A 22,575-nucleotide genomic window follows, 5' to 3' on the forward strand; every position below is an offset into this window, starting at 1 on the left:
TGTGAAATCTCCTGCCTCTTCTTATTGCCTTTGTAGTAACAAAACATAAATCCTTGCTGTTCATTTAAAACACTAAGTGCACTCTTTCTATTAAACGTAGCTTGATTTAGTTTTTTAACATATGAACTGGATTGGCTTTTATGTAAGGTTATTAATGATATCACATTGATAAAAAAATAAATGCAGTTGTTAATGACATGGAGATACTTGCAGGGCACTGAAAAATTTAACAGATTTGGCTGGGTGCAAGACTGTGACACGCAGCTCCCTATGGAGTTAATATTTATTTGGGATTGAAATAGCTATTACTGTATAAAATGTAAAACTCAAAATACTATATCTTTGTAAGTTATCATTAAATGTACATATCTTAATATGTTGGATTTCTACTTTGAAATCAACCTGGACTACTTTAATGCTAAGAGATTGTAATTTTAGGAATAGTCATTGACACATTACAAAAGCTGTGGTCATTCATTTACTATACATTCTACCTGTGGAATGTATACTTATTTGTAGAATAATGATAAGAAATGGATATAGTGGCCTGAATATCAGCGTACACTGTTAAGTTTTGTGATAATTCAAGCATAGAGATTGAAAAGAGAAGTAACAGAGATAACAGATACTGTAACTAATGCACTCCTTAATGCTGTATTCTTTCCTGGTATATCATCAACAGTGGTGAGCATAACTAGATTTTTCTGGAGGCAGCATACATAGCTGTGTATATTAAAGTACTGCTTTTGTTAATTGCCCTGTCTTTGTTGATTGGTGTATGAAGGTCAGCTCTAGCTCTGTGCTTGCTGAAGCTTTTTAGGATATTATTGTCTGTTTCCTAGTTTTGTCCCCTCGTTCAGATAAAATGATACTAAAGAATTGTTTAACGTGTAGCCATGTTTGCTGTCACTGATGCTGTCATGCTGTAATAAGGAAGAAATCCTTTTGAAGTGTATTAGAATGGGAAATAATGGTCAGTCTAAATAAAACTAAGGTTTCCAGTTGCCTGTGCTTTCACCACAAATCCCAAAGCCAAGGTTCTTTTAGGGCATGTTCCATAAGCAGATTTAAACTGGGCAAACAGCAGTAAAATCATCCGGTACCTTTAGCTGTATAGAGCTAATAATTTTCTCAAGCACAGCCTCTTGTGACTTGCAGCTGACTTTTTTCATAATCTTTAATACTGATCGACGTATATATCTCAATGCTGAATGAGCCCTTATTTTCATTTTCATCCAGGGAGAACAGTAGTAGTGCCAAGGTAGCATTCATAACTGACGTGGATGGACACACTATGTATGACATTACTGGAGCAAACACCTCTGTAGAGAGTATCTACCTTGCCTGAGTTGAAACAAACAAAAAAAAATGAGCCTAGTTGTGGGTTTTTTTTTAATTATTGAAACATTTGTTACATATGAAAATTGATACATTAGCATACTTTTATTAACTAGCAGTGGGATGCAGGCATCTTGGGGAGAAGAGTAATTTGCCCCTGAAATAACATTTAAATATTTCTTCAGACAGCAAATATTTTCTTTTATGGAAGTTCACTTTCTGAAGTCTGGCAATGTTTATGGTTCTTAAAAGATTTTCATGGGAGCTGTGTGCATAAAGCAATAGTAAAAAGATATATCACAAAGCTTGGTAGATCATTCTTAAATGATCAAATATACTGTCTTGATTCATTCTTCAGCACGGCATGTGTGCAAACTTATTTCAGGATTGTAGCTCTGCAGTTGTATCAGTCTTCCCATATTTCCTATTTGCCATCATATTATTTGGTTCAAAGTGTAGTAGATAGCTCAGTGGCTTGGATTTTACTTGTCTCTAATGTATTTTGTCAACTTCAGAAGCAAAAGTTAGCCAAATCCAGAGCAGTGTGTTTGGGTTTTGGGGTTTGTTTTTGGTGGGTTTTTTTTGTTTGCTTGGTTTTTTGTTTTTTTTTTTTTGTTTGTTTTTTTAAAACTAGGTGACTTTACTCACTGTTAACCCCCACTTTGTGTGGGAAGCCATTGATACTAGCACAATATTCGTATGTGCTTCAATGCTATTGCAACCGCATAGCAAGGTACTGAAGAGTTTTAGCGTAAGGGTTATGCTTCATTGGTGTTTGTCCTCAGATATATGTTTTTTAAAAATGTCTTACATTTGCAGCAATTTGGTGATATTTTGCTGACCTCTGCATGAATTAAAAACCTAAAAACCTGGAAAACTCAAAACACTTATGCTGCATTCTCAAACCCCAATGGTTTTCTTAATACACTTGGTACTGGCAGAAAGTAAAGTGTGACGTAAATGATTTGAATTCATTTTGCTGCATATCTACCTCAAATTGTAATGATGCTTTTTCTGCTCCACCTATAGCTTCCTGCAGATTTCACAAAGCTGCACCTTACTGACAGTCTCCACCCACAGGTGACCCACGTTTCATCTAGTCACTCAGGATGTAGCATCACTAGTGATTCAGGAAGCAGCAGCCTTTCTGATATCTACCAGGTAAGACTGGAATGGATGCTGATGGGAGGTGCAATTGCCAACAGTTTTGATGTTAATAGCTGAATGCCCATGCTGTTGACTATTATTAGTTTTTGTTGAAAGAAGCACACTACAGATTTCAATAAACTCGTTTTTCGTTTGAATTGTAAGAATTTCAGGTGTTTACCTGCCATATACTAGATTTGATGTTTGAAAACTGTAAGTAAACAGCACAGTGGCCTGATGTGTGTTGCCATAGCTTGTCAGGATCCGAGTCAACAATTTGGAGATGTAGTGTTTAGTGACATTTCAGGTTTATGCTTCATTAATTTTGTTTGTACTTTGTGATTTTTGTGGGAGAAAATCTTCCTGTACTTCAACACAGGAGCCAGTATGGCCTCTCCGGCAGATGTCTGTGGTGGGACCTAGGAGGTAACAGAGTTCTGCTCCCAGCTCCAGCACTGCACCATGTCTTTCTGTCTGATTTGCCATACATATAACAGCAGCTGTGATGTTTACAGAGCAGAATTCTAAACTATAGATTTAGGACCTTGTAATGTGAGGGAATTTTTTCTTGATGCTGCATTTTACAGTTCTTAAATGTGTTGGCTTCAAAATCTAGAATGTATTCAGTGGCAGGGAGAAAAAAATGCACAGTGAGCAGCCTGTGCTGGCCTGACTTGAGGGCATATTCCAGTTTCCTCACCCTGTAGAGACCTGGTGCCAGCCTCTTTGTAGTGCTTTCTGTACTGACTGTCCTGGGAAAGATGGGGAGGTTGAACCGGTGACACTCTTTTCAGTTGTTACACTTCTGAGGGAGCTTCTTGTCATGAAGCTCTGTGCTCTTTGTTTAGAGCAGCTTGAATTTGGAGAGACTTACTGTGAAACTGAGCCAGAGGGTCCCTAGAGCACTTGGGGGTATGCATGCTTCCTCTAAATATAAATTGGAAAGAAGTCTGAAATAAAATAAAATGAGGAAGTCCACATCCTTCACTTGATGTTTACAGTTCTTGCAGTGTCAGAGGAGAGGTTTTGTCCTGATAGGAAAGTATAGCAATTTGTTATTTTGGGGGGAGGGGGAAAAGAAAAGGAATCAAATCCGATTAAAATATTACTCTATCAAAACGATCATAAAAAAAATTATGACACCAATACTACTTCTCCATAAGGTACTGTTTACTAGAAGAGGAATACTCTTTGTTTGGGATGCTTCGGAAAATGCAAATGTAGCCATTTAAACAGTGGGAAAAGCATCGTCCATACAAAGAGAAGTTCAGGTTTAAGCATAGCTGTAGCATGTAATCTGCTTCAGGTGAATAAGCCTGTGGGCTTTTCTGTGGGAGAAGATAGGTTATAAAAGGGTCCCAGTTCAATTTAGATAGTAATTCTAATAATGCAAAGGTTTATTTTTGTGAAAAACGTCAAAGTAACTGAACACTTTCGGCATAGCATATGTCAGTCAAGCATGTTTGTCAGAATTTCTTCTGAAACAAGGATTACTTTGAGACAGGATTTAGGTTTATACTGCGAGGGTGAAAAAGATGTAAAATCAGCTTTGTTCTTCAAGTCTTCTATAGATTTTCATACTTTTAATTCCAAAAGCTTTCACTTTAGCGTTAAAATAACAAGTACCTTTAGAGACACAGTTGTAGGTGGCATGTAGGTATAGTCATACAGTTACCCTCTAGATAAGTTGGAAATAAATTTTTGGAAAGATTTTCAGCAAAGCTTTCATAACTGTGTAAAGGATCACTGATTTTCTGGGAAATTAAAAAAACCCAAACAACCCACAACTATACTGAAACTTTCGAGAAATACTTCTTTAGGTAGTCACCAACCTGCCGTGAGACTCCTATGATAAGTTTTGTTTGCAGTAGCAGAATCAACAGAACAGTTGGTGTTTGGTTAATGGTTTTCTGAAGTACTTACATGGAGAACGTTTGCTTTTAAAATAGTCTTTTAAATTTAAAAAATAAAATCCGTTCTTGGTGATCTTAAAAAAAATAAATTACCTGGTTTCTTCAATTTGTCTACAATACCTCGTTTAAAGATGTCTTGGCAGAGATGTTTTGAGAACTGTGTAGTAGTACAATGGCAAAGTAATTGTTCAAATAGCCCATGTTCGTATCAACATTGAGAAATTTGAGCATGTATTGTGGAAAGTAACCCTATGGTTTTTGTTAATACACATACTTGAAGAAACATCAAGAAAATGAATGGATAAGTTCAGATGTGGAAACTGATAAGCTTCTTAATTCTTGGATTTAACTTAATGGTACCAAGTATTGTTTGACTTAATGATTTCTCATATTGTGGTAAACCATAAATTTCTGACCTCAGTTTCAGTCATAAAGGAATGTACTATAGCAATGTTAATTTAAAGTACTGCCAAAAAAAACCCCACAACAAAATAAAATCGCTGTAATTTGAATTCTCTAGGGTCAAGTCAAGGATTAAACAAACAAATACTTTCTGAAGCGAAGATATTGGATCAGTCATTCTCTCTGTTGTTTGCTTTTTAGTTCTCTCCCAAGTGTTTATTCAAAAACAGTAAACCATAACCAAGTCATCTGCATGGTTGGTTGTTGTTTTTTTTTTTTTTTTTTTTTTTTACTTCAAATTTAATAGGTCTTACACAAAGCTCAGTATCGTTGTTCCTTTGATTCTTATATTCTGTATGTAATGGCATTTTTCTGTTCAGTCAGGTGGACTTTGTTCATTATGGCTAAGTAGAAAGCAATTATTTAGAAAGATTGCTATCTTGCAGTTGATAAATAAAATAAGTGTTTGGGTTTTTTGGGGTTTTGGGTTTTTTTTTTTGAATTATACTGTTAGTTAGATCTTTACTGTTGAAATCTGAGGTAATGATATGTCATGTTTTGCATCTTAGTAAGTTTTAGTTCCATAGCCTCAAGAGCAGCTGTTTGCAGTGAAAATACGTTCGTGGCCTTTTAAGATATTTTATTTTTAATAAATCATGAAGCTGAATCTTCAGATGCTTTCAGCATTGAGCTGAGAATATTTCCATTTAAATATTAATGCTGTAACTAAATTTGTTTGCCAAATGTTGCACATGAAAGAACTTCTTTTGGGTGAGAGGTACTAACTAAAATAAAGAACCCTTTGTGTTTACCCCACCCCAGTCTCAAAACTATTTCAGGTGCCAATTAGTAAGGTCCTTAAATGTCGTTACTTTTATTTTAGGAATGAACTTTATGAACTTATTTGTTCATAAAGTGAGTAACTGTAGTGTGACTGGAGAGGAAGGGGGGATGCTGGATGTTAATAGATTGTGTGCTGGCTTGTATTTGCCAAGAAAAATACTTTGCTTCTGTCTTGTCTTGACTTGGCAAAGCAAATCATTTGCTGCTGTTTGTCATGTATGACTGCTCGCTCTTGCTTCTCATGCTTAGTTAATGCTTCCTAGATGGAAGCATATACCTGTTCCTATATGCTCCTAAATGATTCCTATACCTGTCATGTATCTTACCAGATGATGATCCCAATTTGAGAGCAAGGAGATTCAGGCCTGTGAATGCGTGTTATTCCCCCTCCCTGTTTTGAAAAGGCGTTGTTGTGTTGGCTCAGCTTTTTCCTTTGCCAGCCTTTCTTTGCCTTATCCTGTCCTCAGCCCCGTGGCTTCCTGCTGGCCCTGCGTGCCCTCCGGTGCCTGCCCGGATAGTCCTGGTGGTACAGGAAACCGGGAACATCCTTTCCGAGACCCTCCCAGGATGTCTGGATTGCTTGGAAATTTTCAAGATGTCAACTTTGCTCTCTCCTGAGTCTGAGATGGTAACTCTGAGAAGAAAAGGCCACCTTCCAGAAAGTCTTCCTGAGGGAGCCCAGGCTTTTATCTCTCAAACCCAAGAGTGTGTGCAGCCTGCCCCGAAGTTGCTGTATGCCAAAGAAAGAGGTTATACCTTAAGATTAAGTCTGCCTTTGAGTGTATCAGCCTCTGCGGTGCAGGGCTCAGGGCGATGCAAGGGCATCTGAAACTGCTCAGGTAACTGTCCTGCTGAACTTCCCCACCCACCGTTTCGGCCAAGTCCTGTGCCTCATCACTGCTGTTGAGTTCAGGTCCGCTGACCTGTTCTGCAGTTCAGTGCCCAGAGCCCTTGTTCTGTCTGCTCTCACGTACATATGGGATCACAGCAAATGCTGCTCTGTTTTGGGAAAGTGGCAATGAGCTGGCAGTAGGGACGGACGTTGGTTGTGGTGTGTGCTGTCTGGGTTGCTGAATCTTTCCATCTCTAGGGAGGAAAACTGCTCAGACTGACTCCTGTGACAGATGTGGGCTGCTGTGTTGTAAATTCTGTAGTAGATAATGGAAGAACAAATATGAAGAGAGAGCACAGTAAAAATCTTAGGCTGAAGGAGTTTTAAGGTATTGATGGCCATTTGCCCTCATGTCAGCAGAGAAAAAATAATTTTACTGCCTTAAATTTATGTTCGACTTGTGTGCATGTAATAATTATAATTAATTGCAATATATATGATAAGTATTTAATAAATATATATTATAATTACATGGATTTAATTTCATAGCCATTTATTGATATTGTAAACTTCTACACAGTGACAGCTAATGTAAACCAAAGCCCCAGCCATGATTTAGCTCTGTGGCAAAGCTGGATCCAACGTGCCCTTGATATATTTCAAAGTAATGAGACTTTTGCAAGTGATTTCATGAGAGGTGTAGTGCCAGTGTTCTTGGTGTCTTGTATCAGTATCAGCTTAAAAATTAGGGAGTAAAAAAAAAAAAAAAAGGAATGTGTTTGCTAATAGACATTCTTAATTTCATTTTTTAGTTTAGTTTTTGGCCTTTAAATTACAACTGAAAAATAAGGTGCGGTGTTTTTTCTGTGCTGAGCATGGCTGCTTTGTTTGTTAGCTTCTTGGACTTAAGGACTGCACCAGACATATTTCTGGTTTGCACAACAAGTTTCTTCTTTTCTTTCTTTCTTTCTTTCTTTTTTTTTCTTTTTTTTTTTTTTTTTTTTTTTCTCCCCAGTGTTTTTCTCATGCATGTTTGGAGATTTTGATTTTGGATTGTTGATTTAGCTGGTGACATTAGCCACAAAGGAAATTTATTGTTCAAAATGATGCTTCTTATTTTTTCTTAATGTTTCCTAAAGAAAGGAATTGGAATACAAATAAAAGTCTAGGCTAAAATATTCTGGTTTAAATACTAAGAAATAGTAGTCAATGTGGTTAATTTTAATGGTTTTCTATTTTTTTCTCTTTTTATTGTTATGACTAGCTGGAAGCTTTCTTCCCAGAACAGTGTTGAAAAGAGAACAGTAGTCTCCTAAGCAGTTCTCCAAGTCTTCCCACTTTCTTTCCCATAGTAAGGGTGGGATGTGTGTGTGCGCGGGCATATGTGAGATGAAGTAGAGGGAGCGTTACTTGGTTTTGTGAAGGTACAGATCTGTTGGATGAGCCAGTATCCCCCTTGACCTCCTCTGATCTTTTTCTCAACAGGTACACAAAAATTGTTTGGAGAAAGAAATAAAGCAGTAAAGGAGGTTATCTTCTTTTGCTGTTTGTGTAGTTCATCAATGCTCTCATTATCATGAAATGGTTTGGGGTGGGAGGGACTTAAAGATCACTTAGTTCCACCACCCCCCCTGCCATGGGCACTAGACCACCTTGCTCAAAGCACCATCCAGCCTGGCCTTGAGCACTTCCAGGGGTGGGACTTCTTAAGTCTGTCCCCTTATGTCAGTGTTCATGATGCCTCCAAAAATGCAAGACCACTAAAGCTAGGCTTAATCAGTTTCCTCCCATACCAGTTTGAAGGGACCTTCTATTTCCCCAGTGGGCCCAGTTGGACCTAAGGGGAACAAATCATAGGGTTGAGGTTTTTGGTGGTTTTTTTGTTTGTTTTGTGTTTTGTGGGTTTTTTTTATTATTATTTAAACCATGCCCCCAATCAATCAATGAGCCAAAGGCTAACTGAGAACTTATGCAAGGCTCTTTTACTTTACATGTTTTCCTAGTTAGTTCACGGTATTTTTTTAATGAGTTGTTATCACTCAAATCTAGAAGTGAGTTTGGACTTGGAGATCCTCAGCAGCTGGAGCAACCTTTTTTTTTTTTTTTTGTTGGTACAATATTAGCTTTTATAGACACTGTTTAAAATGGGGCAGGTTCTTTTCAGGTACCAAATGTGAAATAACTCTTCTCCTCTGGCTTGCAAATGTCTGTCTCAGCCTCCTGACTTTCTTGTTGGTGATGTGACAAATAAAATATTAAGCTGTCACTATTACGTGATTCCTTTGAAGCTTCAGCAAAGTTCTCATGCCATCTTTCCAACAGTGAAGAAAATTTCTATTGCAGCTGGTATTCAGACTTCGGAGAGACATTGTTTTGTACATTTTTCTTACATGCGATCTCTTTAGATTAAGTGAAGCTGATTTCTCTTATTACCCAAGAAACAAAGGACAACATGCACCTATGAAAGCACTGATTTCTGGTTTGTATTTTATCCTTGATGACATGCCCTGAGAATCTCTAAGCCTCGTGGCTGATTGTGGTAGGAATTCTGTCATGTATTCAGCTTGTGTTCTGGTTTTTCTCCTGCTGGGGTTTATAAGGAAGCCCCTACGCTCAAAGGAGCTAACCGAGGTTTTCCCTTCAGTCTTACACAAATACAGTGCTGTCGGTTCAGAACTAAAGGTGCCTGTGTGGACACGCTCGATTTTTGTAACACACGAGGGGGTACAAAAGTGCACAAAGTAGGTGGGTTGTGAATTTTAATGTGTCAGCAAGAGGGCCTTGAATACTTAATGTTATACTTGATGCTACTAAGGCTAAAGAAGCTATTTGCAATGGTTTTGTAGATAAATTGGTGCTTGCTTTTACCATGAAGACAGATCCAATTATTCTTAATAATGTAACAAAACTTTTTGCATTTATAAACAGGAGTCCTTGTGGCATTGAGGAGTTTGAATCTTTACTGGTGTGAAGCATATTGCCTATGTGGAAAGGCCTCACTTGTGTTCCTTTGCTATCTTTCATAAGATCATCATGTTTTCAGAAAGTTGCTTGAAAAAATGTGTTGTTTTTTTTTTCCTCAAAAGATAAGTTCTATTTTTAAAGGTATTCACAGTTAAATATATACATTTTCCTACTACTCTGACGATTGTTGCATTCAATTCTAAGCTGCTTTGTTGCAGTGGTTTGTATTTTTTGATAACTAGCAAGTTGGAAGTAGTTGCTTTATCATTCAGGTTTCTACAGTAATCTCAATTGTAAAAAAAAAAACAAAAAAAAAGAAAGCTCTGTAAAAAGTGATAATCTTCATGAAATGCTTGTAGACTTAGTAGTATTTTGAAAGTATTTTCTGAATACAAAGTTGCATTTCATTTCAGTGTAAGAATTTTTTTTCAAATAGCATTGACTTTTCCTGGTAATAAAGCTTCAGCTTCTGTCCAGTTTTGTTTTATCGTTTTCAGACAGTCAAATAACTTGTCTTTTAATAATCAGATTTTGAACATTATGTGGAATGTTCTCATGTGTGTTAGTACTGTGTGACTAAATTTAGTTCTGCATTAATTTTACTAACATGCTTTTGAGAGAGCTTAACCTAGCAGGTAGGAGGGGTGCTTGTCAGTAATGGGAAGGTTTGCAAAATTGACTGTGAATTAGTCCCACTGTCACTGGAATTGTCACTATTGGAGACTTCTGATTCTGACAGATTGGTGTCATAAGCTGTGTATCTACTGACTCATCGTCACTAATTTTTCCACCAGTCGCTTTTGATGAAGGCTATTTTAAAAGAGTAATTACAGCAACTATGTTAAATTATATCATAGGGAACGTGCATGTTAAACACAGTAAGATTTGCGATGACGATACTGCTATCATGCTATTGTTTTTATGATTTGTTTGTATGTCCGTAACATCTTCCTTTATCCTACTTAAAAAGTGCTCAGCATTTTTTCTTTTAAAAAGCCTAAACCACTAAAAAGTGAGAATAATTTGAATATTGTGTAGGTGCTATTGCAATGCTTTTTATGTTAATAAGACCCTGTTACAAAGCTTGTGTTGTGCTGCAGGACAGAAGCATTTAAGAATGCCACTAGCTGCCCTGCTCAGCCTCCAGCCATATGCTACTGTTCGTAAGGTGACAGTGTATAATGGCATTAAAGTAACAGATGTCAGCCACAGCTAGTGAGGCAGGAGTAGGGAAGGTGATTCTGTGAAAATACCAATGTAATTTATCTTACCTTCTCTGTGTTTGGAGGGTGACCTAGTTTTGGGTGTTTTGGTGTTGGTTTTTTTTTGGTTTTGTTTTTTTTTTCTACCAGTGTGAGACAGATCGATAAAACAGGCTTTAGCAGCTATGTTTTAAAGTAGAGTGAATGCATTGTGTGCTTCCAGTTTCAGAGACAAACCAGCCCTGTAAGGTCTGTGAAACTTGATTTCTCAAGCCATGGCTTAAAACCTGCTCATTAGAAGCTTGCATTTCCTTAAAAATTGTCATAGCTGAGCCATGGCAGCTGCTGTGGTATTAAGTCAGGTTCTGAGAAAAAGCAGTTTTAATAGCCATGACAGACAAATGTTTGTGGGATTTATTAAGTGTTTGGTCTTAAAACCGCACCATTAAAATCTATGTACCTTTAGTGCTATACTAATGACCTCAGGCTATATATGGACTGTGTTTTCCTTCATTTTAATAAAAATTTGAGTTAGGAGGTTGAGTTTGGCAGATATTATGTGTAGTCTATCTGTGGTGTTTAAACAGTGACTTTGCATTTTTTCTGCATCTGTAAATTCTTATACAGTTTATTAACAAATGAAAGCCATATTTAACTGTGTTCAACTGGAACTGTAAAAGAAAAATAGTCCTGGTTACTGGGAGATAGCAAAATTCCTGTAGGGTTTTGAGGCTGGAATTATTTCCCAAAACTGTCTACTTAAAATTACATTGCATTCCCAATTTGTCTGAAAATGTAAAGTTGGGGTGGGAACAGAAATTGTTTGAAATGAACTATTTATTTAAAAACATTACATTCAGCTAATATTCCAAGAAATTGTTCCTTGAAATATAACTGCCTTCAATTCCCTGAAGACCTACAGATTAAATCATGTCTCTTGGATCCCGTTTACATGTGGCTGACTGAAACAAGTCTTAAAAGCCCTGTATCAACAGTGGGTTTGGGTTGATTAGCTGTTAGTTCCTTTAAAAAGATATGTAAAGGAAAAAGCAATATCCAAAATATCGAGTGAATCTGAGCGATGTTGGGTGATAGAATTAATTTCTGTACATTTAACTAGATAACTGAGCAGTGAAGAACACATTTGAATGTTTGTTTGTTGGTTTTTTGAAATTGTTTATACATTAATTTAGGCTACAGAAAGTGAGGCTGGTGATATGGATCTCAGTGGGCTGCCAGAGACAGCAGTGGATTCTGAGGATGATGATGATGAAGAAGACATTGAAAGGGCATCAGATCCTTTGATGAGTAGGGATATTGTTAGAGACTGCTTGGAGAAAGACCCAATAGACAGGACAGATGATGACATTGGTAAGTATTGCTGTGTAGTAAAATACTGTCAAACTTGTTCTCCTTCACAAAAAAACAACTAACAGACCCCAAACCTCAAACTTTGAACATAAGGTTTTATTTTAATCATTGGCTTTTGTAGTTGTTAGGTTTAGTGTTTGTTCTGTAAGGTGATTCATAAATGCCATAAATTCAGTCAGTGAATTGCTACAGCCAAAGAAGAAGAGGAAAACACACGTAATGTAGGTGAAAACTATTATCTGCTGGCCCTTTTGATCTCAAGCTTCAATTTCTGATTGATATCAGAACTGGTTTAAGAAGTTACATCATTGTGTACTAGAAAACAGACAGAACCTTGGCAAAGTCAACGTTAATGTCAACACTGGATGCTTATCACATTAAATTTTTTAATTGTAAGTTGTGATGTTGTGTCTGTTTTTAACTAAAGATAACATTTGTATTAAATATTGGAGCCATTAAGACCTTTATGTAAATGTGCCTCTAATCAAACTAATTTGCAATGTTAACATCCAGGTTAATACACTGAAAGCAAAGCAGAACTAGAATTCAAATTCTTACAGTTTCTAATCTAATCTGTTTCACTGGCTGAATTTTAATTTTTTTTCTTTTGTCAAAGCATGACTAAGTGATGATTAAGGTTGATTATCATATGACTAAGGGAGCATCTCTTATACGAGGAAAGTCTGAGAGAGCTGGGACTGTTCAGCCTGGAGAAGAGAAGGCTCAGGGGGATCTCATTGACGTGTACAAATACCTGGAGGGAGGGTGTAAAGACGACAGAGCTAGGCTCTTCTCAGTGGTGCCCAGTGAGAGAACCAGAGGCAGTGGGCACAAACTGAAACACAGGAGGCTCTGTCTGACCTCCAGGAAACACTTCTTTACTGTCACCGAGCCCTGGCACAGCCTGCCCAGAGGTGGTGGAGAGGTCTCCCTCCTTGGAGGCACTCAGAAGCCATCTGGACATGGTCTGTAGACTGCCCTGCCTGAGCAGACGGGTTTGACCAGATGACCTCCAGAGGTCCCAACTTCAATCATTCAGTGATTCTGAGTAAATAAAAATTTAGGAAAAAAGATGGGATCTTACTGACTACTTTCAGTAGGTTTTTTAGATCAGACTGAATGGAAAAGTGTCTAGCATTTAGGCCATGTAATCCCTCAGCAAAACTACTAAGACAAATTGAGTTCTGTAGTTACAAACAGTGTAAAAAAGGGAAATATGAGAGAAGTTCACTGTTGAGTACAAGTGCAACTCCAGTGCATGCAGAAGACAGAGCAGCAGTAGTCACCTTTAAGACAGTAATCCTGTCTAGGCTGTCTGAGGGGTACTTTATGAATCTGTCAGATGATAATCAAGTACAATTTACTGTTAAGTGTAGCCTAGGAAGGGATAGCTTTGCCAATGAACTTGCTCAGTTTTGTGAAATTTCTGTTCTTAATGTCTTGCTGTGTTTTATATAGTCCTATCATAGTCTTAAGGGAGCTATTGCCCTGGCTAGAGTATTACAAACATCATTGGTTGTATTCAGAGCTCTGGGTTACATTACAATTCTTCCATTATGCTGACTTTTACTTTGCAGGGCCTCTATTGATGATATGACCAGCCAGTCTGTGTCTACGAAATACCCAGTAATTACAACAGGCCACTGTACATGATTTATTAGTATACAGAAACGATTGTGCAGCATTTTAGCTTAAGTAGCCTCAGGCATCTTGCTGAAGAACTGTCTTTACTGTGCTTTGTTGTTTTGACATGCATGACTCAGTGGGCTTTTTCTCCCTCAGAACAACTACTGGAATTCATGCATCAGTTGCCTGCTTTTGCCAACATGACAATGTCAGTGAGGAGAGAGCTCTGTGCTGTAATGGTGTTTGCGGTTGTGGAGAGAGCAGGAACTATTGTACTAAATGATGGGGAAGAGGTCAGTAGAAGTTGCTTTTGACTCTCCTAATACACCAAACATCCCAGATTCCATAGGGTTAAGTTTCCCTTTTGTTGCTTAAAAATTAATAAAAAAAAGTGTTAAATAAAAAAGTAACATTGAACAGGTAAATTAACCCTCTTTTTGTTCTGGATTACTTTGAAAGCTTTTGTTTAAGCATTCCTGCAACATTTCTTATACAATAAAAGCGTAAGAAAATGTTCTTCATAATGTACCAAAGGCTTTCTGCTTGTTGGAGCTCATTTGGGGAGTTTGTGTCAGTGTTTAAGTGGTATTTTAAAGCTTTCTTTCTTTCTTTGTTTCCTTTAATTTTTTTTACAATCTTACATAAGCTCTTAACATTAAAGATAAATTTAAGATCCCAGTTTTCTTGAGCCGGAAATAGTTGTACTTTTAAGGTAAACCAACTTATAAACGTTTTTAATAGATGCTAAAAAAATAACTTTTCCTTTGGAAAAATTGTGAGGGTTGTGTCTATACAGTATGATACTACAGTGTTAAATGATTCAGTCTTCATGTATCCTGCAACATTTGCTTTGTAGCTGGATTCCTGGTCAGTCATTTTGAATGGCTCTGTGGAGGTGACGTACCCTGATGGAAGAACAGAGATACTCTGCATGGGGAACAGTTTTGGTGTTTCCCCTACTATGGAAAAGGAATACATGAAAGGAGTGATGAGAACCAAAGTGGATGACTGCCAGGTAGAGTGTCGGACTGTAATACATACAAACTCACGTACATACATATAGGCGTAATGCATCTCAATAGCCCGATGTGGTTTTATTTAAAACTGAATATATGTAAAATCTCCAGCATGTAACCCTGTACAATAGCTGGGAAATGAGACTCCTGCATACCCACAATCTGGGAAATTGAGTTCCCTTCATCTGGTAGGGATCATTTTGGATGAAGAGGATGAAGAGGTTTGTTTATATGCTTTCTCCAGAACTGGAGACCTTGCAGCCTGTTGCATACACCCATTGCTTCAAACTTTCCCGTAGTAGGATCTCAAGGTTCATTAGCCATTATAGGCTCTTCTACAGGTAATAGCCATTCTTCCTTACTGGACTCAGCTACTGAATCTGAAAGTAATACAAACTCTCCCATGGTGTGAGTGGAAAATCTTCTAGTTTTTAAAAAATCGGCCTTTCAAGGAAAATGCCTTGACATCTGCTGTAACACCAAGTGGTCAGATGTAAGGAATGCTTCTCATAGCATAAAACTACTAGCCTAATCTGGATATGTGGTTCCTATTTGCTTATTCCCATCCAGAAAATAAAAGCCAAGTCCTGGGTGTATTAAGCATTTTGCTTAGTCCCAATGGCTAATTAGCTTCCAGTAGATGCCCTTTGAAATGGGTGTAAATATGTGTTAGTGGAGTCACTGGTTTAGTTTACCCATCTAACTTCCAAAAAATGCATAAATGGTATCTTGTTAGAATAATCTTTTGGAATAAATCCAGACTGTGGGACTTCCATTTCAGCTACTACTAGCTGCTGGAAATAGAAAAGGTATGTAAATGAATTATGGAGAGTGCAGAAGAAAATACTCTTATGCCTTTGTCCTAAGAACATACATGATGATTTAAGAACTTTCCAATCAGTAGGAACACTGTTATTTCCTTTCAGTTAAAATACCAAAGTTCATACAAGACAGTTTAATATTACCCCAAAAAAGAGACTATTTGTAGAAGACAATTCATAGTGCGTACAGTATTTTCATTTTCTAAGTTGTAGTGGATGGTCTTAATTATTTTTGCATAGTGTAGGTGCTAGGAATTCTTCAGATAATTATTTTTGCACTTATTTGTGGCTGGACAGATGATTCTATAAAATATTTTTCCTGCTGCATGCTTTAATCCAGAAGTAATTTGTTTCTGTGTACCTGCACTCATGTAATTGAATAAATGTTAATTTTCTTAATGATTCACTTGTTATTAATAATAGCTATGGAAAATGAAAATTATTTACAATAGCAATAAGCACAAAAAAATAAAAGCTAGGTTTTCTTTTCATTCTCTTAACCCTCCTAAATGCCACACAAAAGCTTTCATGGGAGAAAAAATACCAGCAAAGTTACTGAGCTCATCTCCAGCAGAGGGGAGGTCAAAGCAGCTAAACAAAAATGGGTGATAATGCTCAATCATTTTGCTCTGATTAATCTTGTTCTCCTCTAATTGCAAGATTGTGGTGCAAGTACTGTGCTTGTGTATTCATCTGCTTACTACTGCTGAACTGCTGGAAAGACAAATTTGGCTCACTGCAGGCTGAGAAACTATCTTTTCTATTAATAGAGTACTTGCATCTTAAGTCTAAATACTTTTCTGAAGATTTTACCTTTTAATACTGGTGCGCGATGATTCTTTCCAGTTTGTTTGTATAGCCCAGCAAGATTATTGCCGCATCCTCAATCAAGTGGAAAAGAACATGCAGAAGGTAGAAGAGGAAGGGGAGATTGTGATGGTGAAGGAGCACAGGGAGCTTGATCGCACTGGAACAAGAAAAGGTCACATTGTCATCAAGGTAAAAGCAAAGGCGGGTGTGTCTTGCAAATGTCTTGTGTTCTATAAACTTCTTCTCTTGGCAAGTTAGGTCCAGGATTAGTTGAGATACATATTATAAAAATATATGTTTGGAAATGGACTGATTATATTTCTGGGTTTTCTTTTTATGATTATGCACATTGATAACTAGGTGATTTCTATAGAAATCAATTTCATAAATTCTTCACATTTCTTATCACAATGGTTAAGCTGTTGTTTGCTTAGCTTATCAGTCAATAGATGCCAGCATTCTTTCTAGTGTAATCCACCTTCAGCATGTTACAAGAAAACAAATTTGCATTTGTTGAAAACCTGTTTTAATAACTAAGATTTTATTTTATTTGTATAGGGAACAGCTGAAAGGTTGACAATGCATTTGGTGGAAGAGCACTCTGTGGTAGACCCAACATTTATAGAAGACTTTCTGTTGACATATCGGACCTTTCTTTCCAGCCCAATGGAAGTGGGCAAGAAGTTGTTGGAGTGGTTCAATGACCCCAGCCTCAGGGATAAGGTTAAATCCGCTGAATTACATACCTGTTACCGTTTGCATTGAAATATATGCTATTAAGAATAAAATATGTTCTAGAGAGAATGACTAAACTGAATAAGACACAGATAGCTGGTGACATGTTTTAATGGCAGAATATATGGATAAACCTAAGAAAATATTTTCTCCTTGTCTTACTGTGTTTTATTTAAGTTTTCATGTGTTCAGGCAAGGTAAATTAGCCATGTTTTACCTTGCTGTGTTTTTACAACTTGGTTGCTAGCAACTGTAGGGAAAGCTTTTTTCCAGTAATCAATATTTTTATTTAATATAATTCAATAGAATTCTGTTATGTCTCAATATTTGAGCATATAACTAATTTCTGTGTTTTCCATACATAATACTACTTAACACATCTTGGCAAACGTTTTGTGATACTTTATTTTTATATAAAGACACTAGAAAATACAGCCATTGTTAAGAATCTGTTGAGCCTTACACAGCATTAAAAAAAAAAAAGAAAAAAAGAAAAAGCAACCCAAACACAAGAAAGCAATCAAGCATCCTCTTCCCTAAACAAAACTGCCATGATGGAAGAATAAGGCACTGTATATCCACCTTTGGCACGCTGTCTGTTGAGGCTCTATACTGTGCTTCACACTGTAATACTTTATTTTCACTTGTCCACAAGTTTCTCATAGGTAAAAAAAATAGTAAAAATTCCAGATTTTTTTGCAAATTTTAAACAGAGGGAATTGTATCGATAAAGGTAAAGAGAAATTTGGTTTTCAACTTTTATTTAAATCTGGGTATTTGTTCTAGAAATGCTACTATATCTGTGCGTTGGAGGAAGAATCTTACATTTGGCAGAGAGGATAGGCTTCGCAGCTAATATTGTTCAGCATAGGCTTGTTACAGCTTCAGAGCTAGAATATTGTAGTTCATCTTTCCACTTATTTTTCTTGTCCTCCAATGGATAATCCTTTCAGCCTCTGTAACGGCGTGAGCCGGCACAGTTGCTGGTATCAGGTCTGAAAACAGAGTAGCTCTTTGTTCTGCCGTCTCAATAACCAACCTTCCTGACCTCCAGTGGCACTGAGGGAAAGGCAAGACTCAGAGAACAGCTTGGGCCAAGTGGAGATAAGCACGTGGGGAGCAAGGAATCTGGAAAATTTGAGCTGTTATTTTTTAGGGACTGGTAGGCAGTGAGGAGAGGGAAAGGGGTGAGTAAAACATCATAACTGAGGATGATCTGTAATCAGACTGGGGCACTGGGGACCCAGCCTTGCCGATGATTTTGCCCAGCAGCAGGGTACTTGACTTTACAGCTTTAATCCTCTTTTAATGCTGTTCCTGGTTGTGACGCAAGTAATGGCATTCCTCTGGATGTCCCCATTCGAGCCTTTCCAGCACAGTGCCATTTGGGTGTGCGTTAGTAACCCCCAGCTCTGAAAGCAGCATTGATGCTGAAGCTATCACTGCAGTGATTTCAAATACATTACATGGTATGGCTTGCAACTTCCTAGCCTATTTTAAAAATCTGCAATTCACCTAAATTTAACCAGACATTGTCTGGATCTTCTAGTGTCCTCCACATTAATGACAAACACCACAGATTAACAGAAAGGAAGTTCATTTTCAATTTCAAAGTGGGCAAAATCTCCGATATGTCAGAAATGCTACCCCTTGCCTCTATCCCTGTGGCTGGGAGCTCCAGCACGCAGTGCTGTGCAGTTGCCTCCTGTTAGAAATCCGAACTCACGGGAGTTTTGAGGGTCTTGATTAGTTTGGTCATCAATTTTGGCAATTCTGAATACGCTTGCTTTTCTGGGGTAAAAGGCAAGCTACTTGGAAACTCTGAGGGTGGCAGGGGTTGATTATGGATGCCTGGTGTCAGACCTTCAGCGTAAGAGGCTGCGGGGGTTTAGATTTTGTGCCAGATGCAGAGAACGGACAGGGGTTAGCTCCAGATTTTGCTCTTAAGCTCTAGTTTTTGAAATGTGTAGAGGTTTTCCCCTACTACCTTACTTTCCCAGCATAACTGAAGAAATTCAACTGTATTTTCAGGGATAACTTTGAGCGGCACAACCATTTTGGATTCAGGAGCTTTTTAAAAATAGCTTGAATAGATATTAATTCAACACATGAAAACTCTTCTTATTTTGTCAGGACAAGTGCTGCTGATGTTCCAGGTCAAATTGCATACTAAGATAAAATGTGATAGTGTAAGCATATAGTTTTAAAAAAATGCGGCTCTTATTGGAGGTAAAGCCACAAAAATAAAATTGATTAGTAGTATTCCTTTAGAGTTTTTTCCTAACAAACTGTAAAATACCAGCTAAGGTCCTTCAGAACTTGATAGTCATAGTTGCTTGGGGAGAGTAGGGGTAGGCAGAAAAGAGGGGTAGTAAACTGGAAGATTGGCTTTAAGGAGAAGAATTGCCTGTATTTGCTGTTAAAACCTCTTTCCTGCTTCTGACAATAGCTCCTTTTTCCTGCCTCTCTAAACATTCAATAGCTCTTTTACCCAGGTAAATGTCTAATGAAGTTAATGGTGGCTTATCTAAAGATTTGTGAGATTCAAGAGCTAATATGAAGCAGTATCAGAAGAAGCTTTATGATCATGTGCTTGAAGAATTAAGCAGCTTTGGAAATGTACATGAACAGGAAATTGTTATAAGTCAGAAATGGATCCAACTCGTTGCCTTGTATCTGTGTGCTCTGTTCCCTACGCAATGACATTTGATATAGTCAGTGTTAATTTCGAAGTATTCATAGTATTCTTTATGAAATACAACATACAATTGCTTATACAAGTGAAAGAAATTCTAATACTTAATTCAGTTTATCCTCCTGGTAAATGATTGCATATTAGTAAATTTAGGTTTGGGTGTATAGGTACAATATTCAAGATTCCAATGGATGTTTACAGGGGCTTTAAGGAGCAGTGTCTTAAAGGACCTGGCACTAGTGCTGTTCTGGGTGCTCTTGGAAAATCTTTGTGTTATTAATTTTCAGGTTACACGGGTAGTATTGTTGTGGGTGAACAATCACTTCAATGATTTTGAAGGAGATCCTGCTATGACTCGATTTCTGGAAGAATTTGAGAATAATTTGGAGAGGGAGGTAAGATGGAGGGGTTTTCTGACAATTTGGGAAGGGAGTAGCCAGGCTGTTATGTGTAACAAATTATGCTTTTCTCTTGCAGAAAATGGGTGGACATTTGAGGCTGTTAAATATTGCTTGTGCTGCTAAAGCTAAACGAAGATTGATAACCTTAACAAAGCCATCTCGAGAAGCCCCTTTGCCTTTTATCTTGCTGGGAGGGTCAGAAAAGGGGTTTGGAATCTTTGTTGACAGTGTAGATTTTGGTAGCAAAGCTACAGAAGCAGGCTTGAAACGTGGAGACCAGGTATGTAATTGTAAAATGTGTGTCGTCGTGGTGTTGTCTCCTGTGCCTCTTCCTCTCCCCTGCCCCCGGCTTTTTTGTTCCTTTCTCTTCACTAAAAAAAAATTAACACTATATTTTTAGATACTGGAAGTGAATGGTCAAAACTTTGAAAACATTCAGCTGTCAAAAGCCGTGGAAATCCTTAGAAACAACACTCATCTGTCTATCACTGTGAAAACCAATTTATTTGGTAAGTTTGTGTGGACTTTTTATTCCAATTTCTGCCCTAATTTAGATGGAGTGTTAAATTATTTTTTTAAATACTTTAGAATAGCTTTGTTTGAAACGCTGTTGTACTGGGGAGAATAGAAAAAAGAAGCTTGCAGGTCCTAAAATACCTTAATTCATAATTGCAGAGAAAAATTTATGAATAGGGTTTCGTATGAAGTGACTTCACTCTCACAAGTGCACATTTCTGGATTAAGAGCAACTATTGCGACCATTCAGCTTGAATTCATAAAATGCGTTTGTACGTGTAACGTTTAGTCCTTTCTCAAGAAAGAAGCCTCCTTTAGAATTTCAGTTGATCAGTGATCTTAACTGGTCTGCTAAATTTGCTTGTAGTTTTTCAGCCCATACCTACAATGGGTGTGACAAGGTTGTTAAAAACTTTCTTGCCAGCTAGGTGGAAACAATCTTGCTACCCACCATATCCATTTTCTTCAATTTTCCCTCTAACAAGTACTGAACAGTTATGAAGGAGTCTTTAAGCATCTCAGGACCTCAGTTTGCATCATAAGTGATTACGTGGGTTTGATTTTTACCACTGTATACCTGGATTACTTATATAATTTAGAGATCTCCAAGTATCTTTTTCAGGATCAGTTCTTCATCACAAATAAGCAGGGCAGAATATTACCACAGGATGTCACAGCACTGATTATTAAGTAAGCTTAGGTTAACTCCAAAAGTAATTTGTCAAGTCTGTTCCCTGGGGATTTTTTTTTTCTTTTTTGCTTTGCAGTAAAGATTCTGTATGTATCAATTGTTTCTAATAATTAATTTTAAAATATATCTGTACATGCTTGTGTAGCAGTATGTACTTGTTTCTCTGTGTTAAGTTCTGTGTAACCATCCTTCACACACTAGGTTTTTAGATCTCAGGTGTTGCTTTAGTATGTTTAAGATTAAACTCAATTTCTTCATTTCAGAAGTTGTGGTTTTTCCAAGTTTTTAATCTTGTTGCTGTACTGCAAATACTGAAATCAGATCACAGTGGTCTCAAAACGTTCACTTTCCATGTATTGCATGCAGTATCCTTATCAACAAATCCCAAAAGGAGAATTTCCTCTTTTTCTTGTTTTTTTTTTAACATCATCTTCTTACCTGTATTTAATTTGTCTCTCTAGCCCCCAGCTCCTGTTTGCCAGTACAGTTACTGGCTCAGAGTATTCTCCTCCACTTCTTTTTGTGTGTCTTATTTGAAGCTTTTGAAGTGTCTTGCTGATTTGTTGTGTACCTCTGGAGATAAGGACGAATATTAAGGATAAAATCAATACTTAATAGCAAAACCTAGCCCCTAATACTCATCTTAGCTGGTTCCCTTGTTCCCGCTTTTCTGTGATTCCTTGGTTTTAATTATCAGTTTTCATTTATTATTAGAAATCAACTGATCAGATATTTTTCCATTTATATATGGAGACTTCTTCTCACACTCAAAATAGGTGACTTGTTCTCCAGATCAGTTTTGTTTGATTTTATTTAAATATATCAACATTTTTGTGAAGCTGGAGGTTGCAGTAGAAGTACTAATTGCTGCCTGAGAGATTGCTCTTTGCTAGGGAGCTGAGGGAGCCTGAGAGGGGTTTTTTGTGTATCTGGCAGATGGATGCAACAGCCTTGTCAAACAACATCCAAGTGCCTCAGTAGTCTCATACTTGCTTACATTTTCCTTATGACTTTGTTGCAGTTTCCCCTTGGATTTTTGATTTTTTGATCCTGTTGCTAGTAATTTTGTATCCTTCTGGGACCTTTGTTGCTGGCTGTCTGTTTATAACTTTCCTTCTCAGTTGTTCGTTTTCCTATCTCGTTTTTGTCCACTGTGCTCCTTCTGTGCGTGCTACTGTTCTGCTTGGTCCGTAGGTTGAAAAGGTGAAGTCTAACCATGTGGTCATCTAGTGTATTTCTGTTCTGAGCTGGGC

General features: G+C 37.4%; 1 protein-coding gene across 12 annotated transcripts in view; it reads left to right on the forward strand.

Moving 5' to 3' along the window:
• RAPGEF2 (Rap guanine nucleotide exchange factor 2) overlaps nt 1–22,575 on the forward strand; it is a 194,891-nt gene that overhangs the window by 144,032 nt on the left and 28,284 nt on the right. For 11 of the 12 annotated variants that reach the window (XM_040601264.1, XM_040601236.1, XM_040601215.1 and 8 more), the window contains 9 exons: nt 2,368–2,499; nt 11,834–12,011; nt 13,794–13,930; nt 14,494–14,652; nt 16,321–16,473; nt 16,843–17,007; nt 20,002–20,109; nt 20,192–20,395; nt 20,516–20,624. In XM_040601264.1, coding sequence (XP_040457198.1) covers nt 2,368–2,499; nt 11,834–12,011; nt 13,794–13,930; nt 14,494–14,652; nt 16,321–16,473; nt 16,843–17,007; nt 20,002–20,109; nt 20,192–20,395; nt 20,516–20,624 — 1,345 coding nt within the window. The remainder of the gene's footprint in view (nt 1–2,367; nt 2,500–11,833; nt 12,012–13,793; nt 13,931–14,493; nt 14,653–16,320; nt 16,474–16,842; nt 17,008–20,001; nt 20,110–20,191; nt 20,396–20,515; nt 20,625–22,575) is intronic. The other variant, XM_040601274.1, reaches the window with a different exon arrangement.

This window comes from Falco naumanni, chromosome 1 (assembly GCF_017639655.2).
Source record: "Falco naumanni isolate bFalNau1 chromosome 1, bFalNau1.pat, whole genome shotgun sequence".
Lineage (NCBI taxonomy): Eukaryota > Metazoa > Chordata > Aves > Falconiformes > Falconidae > Falco > Falco naumanni.